At 37.0% G+C, this 7,348-nt stretch overlaps 1 protein-coding gene across 10 annotated transcripts in view; it reads left to right on the top strand.

Annotated features, from left to right (window-relative positions):
• The first annotated feature begins 450 nt into the window (after window positions 1–450).
• KCNH7 (potassium voltage-gated channel subfamily H member 7) overlaps window positions 451–7,348 on the top strand; it is a 343,414-nt gene continuing 336,516 nt past the window's right edge. For all 10 annotated transcript variants that reach the window (XM_075117891.1, XM_048868489.2, XM_075117890.1 and 7 more), the window contains exons 1-2: window positions 451–934; window positions 2,946–3,176. In XM_075117891.1, coding sequence (XP_074973992.1) covers window positions 859–934; window positions 2,946–3,176 — 307 coding nt within the window. In that variant the 5' untranslated portion in view covers window positions 451–858. The remainder of the gene's footprint in view (window positions 935–2,945; window positions 3,177–7,348) is intronic.

Below are 7,348 nucleotides of genomic sequence, written 5' to 3'. Positions count from 1 at the left end.
ACGATCCACCGTAGAGAAGTTTTCGCTGCTTCCTCTGTGGGTGGCTGCAGGCGGGAGGCTGAGGGGCTCCCCCGGCTCCACCCTCCCACCCGGCGTGGATCTGCAGGGATGTGCCCCGCCGCCCTCGCACGGAGCTCGTTGTGCAAACCCCGGAGGCGCTCGCAAGGGCAGGGAAGGCAGCTAGTTGCTTTCCCACCCAGGCGCTCCTCCCCTGGCAGGGCCGAGGTTCTTGTGCTCCTTGCAGCTGCTGCGCTGTGGGGGAGGGGGAGCATGTGGCAGTGGTGCCGGGGTGGATCTCATGCCTGATGTCGCTGTTTGTCGCTGAGTTTTAGAGAGATTTATTGGCTGGCTCCTGCTAAGCCACGCTTGAGTAATCCGAGCTGCTGCGCTCTGTGGTGAAGCCCGGAGGAGGGCGGCGGTGGGGGGGGGGGGGGGGGGGCGGTGGACGTCACTCCCTCTGGTAGCAGAGCAACAATAGTCTTCCATCTCTCTAACCATCACTACAGCTTGGGAAACTGCCCGGGTCACATTCATTTGCATTGGAAAACTGAGGATGTTTGGTGCTAGAGAAACAGATCGATCACCCTTGTGATTCCCCCTGCTCCTGTCCCTGCTTACCCCACCCCTACCCAGCCCAGAGACAATAGCATCCGAGGTCCCCCAGAGGAAGGAGCGGGGATGGATCTGATTCCAGTAGGAAAAGCGTGTGCCTAGAAGTGGTGCTAATGGGAAGAGATGCTGTGATCCAGAGGAGGATGATTTGTCACAAAGGGTAGCTGGCTCAGTGCTTTGGGCTGGAGCCGTGTAGAGATCATTGGAGAAGTCATTGTGCACAGGGAGCCGAAGATCTGTACAAACATGCCTGTTCGCAGAGGGCATGTGGCACCACAAAATACATTTTTGGGTACAATCATACGAAAATTTGAAGGGCAAAGTAAGTTCTCTCTCTCTTTCTCTCTATTTTGATACAATAGTTTGGGTCTGCTTGGGACTAGATGCATAGCAGCTCCAGACTGTTTTAAGTTTGTAGGTTGGAAAGGAAAAACAGGAGGTGATGAAGGAATCCCTAAGAGCCTTGCTGATATTATTACTGATCTACACTACAGTTTTCGGTTCCCCCTCATCTTAGGGGGCAGTTTTAATTATTGACTGTATTATATTTTGTGTTGTAGCTACTGTACCTACATTTCAGCTGTTCAGCATATCATACAGTGGGGGTGCTTATGCAATATCCAAGGAAAACATTGCTAGCTATTTTTTAAAACATAAATCAGAACAGGCAGACTTTGATTTAGAGGAGACAAATAACACCCAGAGGAATTGTTAGGGGGGAAGTACTCTTATTAGCTTGCCTTTAGCACTGCATTTTTAACATATTTATCAGTGATTTTTTTTTTATCATTAGTTTATGGAAGCTTGAAGTATCTATTAAATCAATGCAAATGCATCCCCAGGGACGTTGCTGATCTAGTCTATGTATCCTTCCCAATGCAGTAGTTTACTACCTGTCAAGGATATTGAAGCTTTCACTATTTTTCTTTTAATTCCAATTTACTGTACATCTAACACTTGAAACTTAAAAATAATGTTATAACAGCATCCAAAGAAACAGTATGTTTGACACAGCTGGACTAATTTAAATATTTAGCATGTTTATAAGATATCAGAGCACTACAAAAAGAAACTAAGTTTAGCTTATACACTTTGCAGTTCCTTCTCTAAATGTATCTACAGCAAATTTAATATTCTTCTAACTCGTATAAGAAATAAAGGCCAGATCCTACAAGTTTTACATATATAAGTATTGAAATCAAGGGTACTATTTATGTTAGTAAGGGTTTACAGACTCAGGCCATTGAATTGTGTGACTTACTGTTGCAGTGAATAAAGCTAGTAAATAATACACTCCTTTAAATCACTAATACAAGGTTATTGTGAAAATTCAGCATAATATGAAGACAGTGGGGAAAGTATATATAAAATGCACTTTTTTCTACAAATGTTTTGATGTGTTAGAAAACAATATATTTAATTAAAAATACTAATATAGGGTCATACAATGCTCACTTAACTCATGATAAATCCTATTAAAATTGTGGGTTTTGTTTGTGTGAACAAGACAAGCAGGACTTCATAAATGGTAATAACATAGCAATTGTATCAGCGCTGAATATCCATTTGTAAAATGGGAGCAGTATATAGTGCAGTTGTGAACAGAAATAAGTAGAATAGTTATAAGACAACTTTGGTACATTACTCTCAGATGAAAGTTTCAGAAGATATGTGTGTCTTACGCACATCACTTTACAAGTGTAGTTGAGACCAGAATTTGACCCAAGATGATCTTTTACTATGTGACTTGTAATATCCCCTTTCTGTAATAACTCTAGCTTATAACAACTACACAAGCAACTGAATGATCATATTACATTAATTTTCTTGGGAGTTTAATTGAAAACCAGATTAATGGCTTGATCCTGCTCATATTCAAGTCAATGGAAAAATTCCCTCTGGCTTCTTTAGTGCAGGGTTGAGCCCTTTGGTTTGGGCTTGATACTGGCAAGATCTCATGCAGATAAAATTCCCATTAACTCTTCAAAGGAGTTTTCCTCAGGAAAGACTTGCAGGACTAAGCCAATAGTCTGGGTTTCAGTGACACTGAAAAATGTATTACAAATTTGGAACTTAACAAGAGCTTTGCAAAAGGACTTCTTGGATCTGGTTTTATTTTCTTAAAAGCCAACTATCTTCATATTTAATGTATAACAAGTTTATTGAAGTTTCTTTAAGAGTTCTGGGTCAAGTAAGCTATATTGAAGATCTCTACATCATAGAAATCACATGCAAAAAATAGGTAATAGGTTCTTCAACATCTGTCCTTGCAGACAACAGTTCATGGAATGTTGAAAAAGTACTGAAAAATGCATCACTTTCTTGTATTGCAGATAAAAAATTCATCATTGCTAATGCTAGAGTGCAGAACTGTGCTATCATCTACTGCAATGATGGGTTTTGTGAGATGACTGGATTCTCCAGACCAGATGTCATGCAGAAACCTTGCACCTGTGATTTCCTTCATGGGCCAGAGACCAAAAGGCATCATATTGCCCAAATTGCCCAGGCACTGCTTGGGTCAGAGGAGAGGAAAGTGGAAGTCACTTATTATCACAAAGATGGTAAAGTTTCTTTATTTTAGAGATTTTTTAATGTGTTTGGGGGACCAGTTGGCTTGTAATTGGGTTTTTAAAGAAATTTCTTGGACACTCTGGGCAAAATCCTCAGCTGGTATAAACTGGTGTAACTCCATGGACTTCAGTGAAACTACAATGATTTATACTATCTGAGGATCTGTCCCTATAAAATCAAATTTTGATATTTATCATACATTTCTACACATATCTGTCTTTTAGAATTGGAAGAAAAATCCCAAATTTTACTTATTATATGACCAGTGTACAAAAAAAAATAAACAACTTTTAATGGTACTAAAATAAAGGGTCTGGCTCTTCTTTCACTTTCACTGGCATAAATCAGGAATAACTCTAGTGCAATTCTGTTGAATTCAATAGTGTAAAACTGGTGTAAGTAAAAGGAGATTCAGGCCCAGACAGTTAGTTTCTATGGATAGTTTTGTATCATAGACTGCAGTAACAACATACAAGTGCCAGAGAGTTAGACTCTGCTACCCACACTCAGCTTGAGCAGTAACTTGATGTAAAAAGGATATCTGAATAAAGTACTACTTATCCTGAGTTAAGGGTGACAGAATCTGGCCCTTGTTAAGTGAAACATAATTGAGAAAAAGTGAAAAAAAGGCAAATTCTTCTCCTAGTGGTGCTGTTGTAAATGCTGAGTAACAACTGAAATCCAGAATGATGCTGTTATAACAAGGAAGGATTTGGGTCCCATCAAAACTGAAGGGAATTCAGTCTCCCCCTCCCCTCCCCAGCCCTCAAGGAAGAATGCAGACTGAGCAGAATACCATTTGTATTATTATTGACATATGGAAGAAAGAGTAAAACAACTATGCTGATATATTTACTGTTGAAAGCATGAAATGAATATGTGTCCATGTGTTCTGAAAATGATGTATCTGGATATGAGAGTAAATAATTATAACTAAATAATAGTTAGGTTTAAGATTTTTTTCTGATTACTCAGCATTATTTACAGGAATGTCTAGCTTCAAAGAGGTCTGAGTAATGTATAAAAATGGTGTACTATGTTCTGTCCCTCACTGTGTATATACTCAAGAGAGAAAGCAAGGGAAACTCATATATTCAAATATTGAGCTTAATTTAGTTTTGAAGACATGTCGTAGTACTGTTGGCATTAGTTTGAGAACTGCAAAGACAGAAGCTCTCAAGCTTTAAAGTCATAGACCCAAATTCTATTCTCAGTTATTATCATTCCAGAGTGACACCAATGAAGTAAATACGGTTATTCCAGATTTATCCTGAAGTAATTGAGAGCAAAATATGGCTTACAGGTTATCCACTCACATCTGATATTTTAAAAGTATTCTCCTTACCCTTTAGATTCTCATATTCTCTCTAGAGTTAGACCCAACCCCAAACCCTGGATCAGAACATTTCCTTACTTTGGGGAAGTTCAGATCTTGGTAGAGATCCTCACCTAAGGTAGAGCTGCTTTGCTCAGTTTATTTCATTGAGGATCTGGCCTTCTGTGTCTTGTGGAAATTTTTAATCTGTGTATGTTAACATTAAACATAAAATAAAAGTAGCATTGGAAGTGTGAAACACCATAGCTAACTTTGAGATCACAGCCAACAGAGCAAAGCTCTGGCTTTAGGGTATGATCACTCAGAAGCGTTCTTCCTACTTCAGTTTTCAAAAATGATTAGGGGACAGGGAGAAAAAGAGGGATTTACTTAAATTATTAATAAACTATCAGATACTTTTTTAAAAATAACACATTTCTGAAATGCTGAATTACGATATTATGCAACCTGACTTATTATAGAACATTAAGAGTAAAACATAAACAAGGCAAATTTTTATTTTCTTTTCCACATTTTACTTAATTTTTTTCAGTTTGCAACATATAATTTATTAAATTATAGAGCATTTAGGGGAAGATACTGTAAACAGTTATGCACAAGAGTAACCATACTTTCATGATTAGTCACTTTAAACTTAAAGGCGATATCCATGTCCGTAGAGCTAATGCTCAGCCATGGGTTTGCAGAATCAGTCCCTTTAGAAAGCCACAAATAGTATTTTTAACAAATTAGAACCTAAATGCTTCAAAGATTTACTACTGGGCAAAATAATTTACCATGAGCACTAATACACTTCCATAAACCTTTGCACATTTGGGCCCAACTTTTGGAACTTAAATACAGAGAATTAAGGGATTGTTATTGCAACCAGGCTGTACTGAGCCATTGATTTCTAGGCAAAACAGCCCATTAGTTCTTAAGAAATCCCCACAGAAATCTATTATAGTCTCTGACCCCATACTATTTACAAGCCTGCAACAACCATTTGGAGCCCAGTACTGCATTCTTAGTTCATCTACAATTCCCACCAACTTCAGTGCAATCTTTGGTTGTGGAAAAAAAAATAATCCAGGATTGGACCATTTTTGGGAGACCATTTCAATAACTTTGTGACAACCTGGTGGCAAATCTATTTATTACACATATATATTTTTTGGCATTCTTTCTATATTATCTGTAAGTCCTCACTATAAGAAAAGTTTGAAAATATTTTAAAAAATCCTAAGTAGCAATAGTGTTTTGTAAAATTAAAATGTAGTATAAAAACATGTTCAGTATTATGCTGTGTGTAGTTACTCTCAGATTAATATTATATTGCTTATTAGTGGCTGAAATGTTCTATTTTAGTTTTCATAAAAAGTGTATGCACGTATTTTATACATAAATAAGCTTGGCAGAATTCAATTTTTAAAATAATTTGAGGGATAGCATGTTAATTTTTAAGCATGTTTTTCAATTTAAATTTGTACAGTTGTGGGAAATTATGGGGTGGGGGGTCAGACAATAATTTAATGACAATAGATATTGAGATTTAAAAAGTTAAAGATTTATAACCATTAAAACATAAATTGTCATAATCACATCATGTGTCAAATATATGCAAAGTAAATACCCTAAAGTTCTGAAACACACATTTTCTTACTTTGCCTATCTGTAAATTATGATTATTATCGATGGAAATATTTGTGTGTGTGTGTATGATGAAATCAAAGTTTACTAGCATTATTAACATTTACTGCTAAAATCTAATCCTTTCTAGCATATATACACACACACACACACACACACATATATATCAGTAAAAGCTTACTACGACCTTTGTCAAGTTTCTGAAGCGGGCAGCAAGGTAGGGTGCAGAATTGATGGTTCTGATGACTGCTCATTTTGTGTTATGCGGAGTTTATTTTTTTAAAGTGGTCAATCCTGTGAACAGTTAGGCATGTAACTTATTCTTGTGAGTAGTACAAGTGAAATACTCAGGACTTAAAGGTTTGATTTAATCTATATGCTAATTAAGAAAATGCATATATGTATATATATGTTGTATAGCCACACACAGTATACTTCTGTACAAACACAATATATTGGTGATTCTCCAGCTTCCATTGGTATGAAGGCCACACTTCTAGCTCAGAAAAGTTGCAAGATTTAGGACTTGAAGCCTGTCAATTATGCAAGACTGAATTTTTTGGTTTGAGGAAAACATTTTTGTAGCAGGCTGATTTTAGAAAAATGGAAGCTGTCTGAAGCTGCATAGAGGTTTTGAATACTGAAATAAATCCTGGGATGATGGATTAGTGGGCAGAATGCAGGTGAGGTGGTCAAAAGATGCATGACAAAGACTAAATGATCATATAGTTCCATTAATCAGTTACATTGCTATCACCATCATGTACATTTCCCTCTACAGTATATATAATGGGGGAGGAGAATATACCTGATAGTGTGTTGTAACAATTTTAATGGTATGAATTTGGGTTGACATCTTTATTAATCAAGGTAGAAGGATTTATTCCAATTTACCCAAAACCTCAAAGGTTTGGAAAATTTACTGCTGATCATCATGCTTGCATGTGATAGAAATCTGAAAGGTATTTTTATCAGAAATAATTCTGCTAATATAGCATATATTTTCTTTATTTCCCTTTCCTGATTCTTTGTTAATAAAGGCCTTTGCATAATACAATCATTGTTTCTTAAGTCCTAATCATTTGTTCCAAAATAACCTGAAGAAGAGCTCTGCATAGCTCGAAAGCTTTTTTCTTTTACCAACAGAAGTTGGTCCAATAAAATATATATATTACCTCACCCATGTTGTCTGTTCCA

This window comes from Caretta caretta, chromosome 11 (genome assembly GCF_965140235.1).
Source record: "Caretta caretta isolate rCarCar2 chromosome 11, rCarCar1.hap1, whole genome shotgun sequence".
Lineage (NCBI taxonomy): Eukaryota > Metazoa > Chordata > Testudines > Cheloniidae > Caretta > Caretta caretta.
This window is presented reverse-complemented; position numbering and strand designations above follow the sequence as displayed.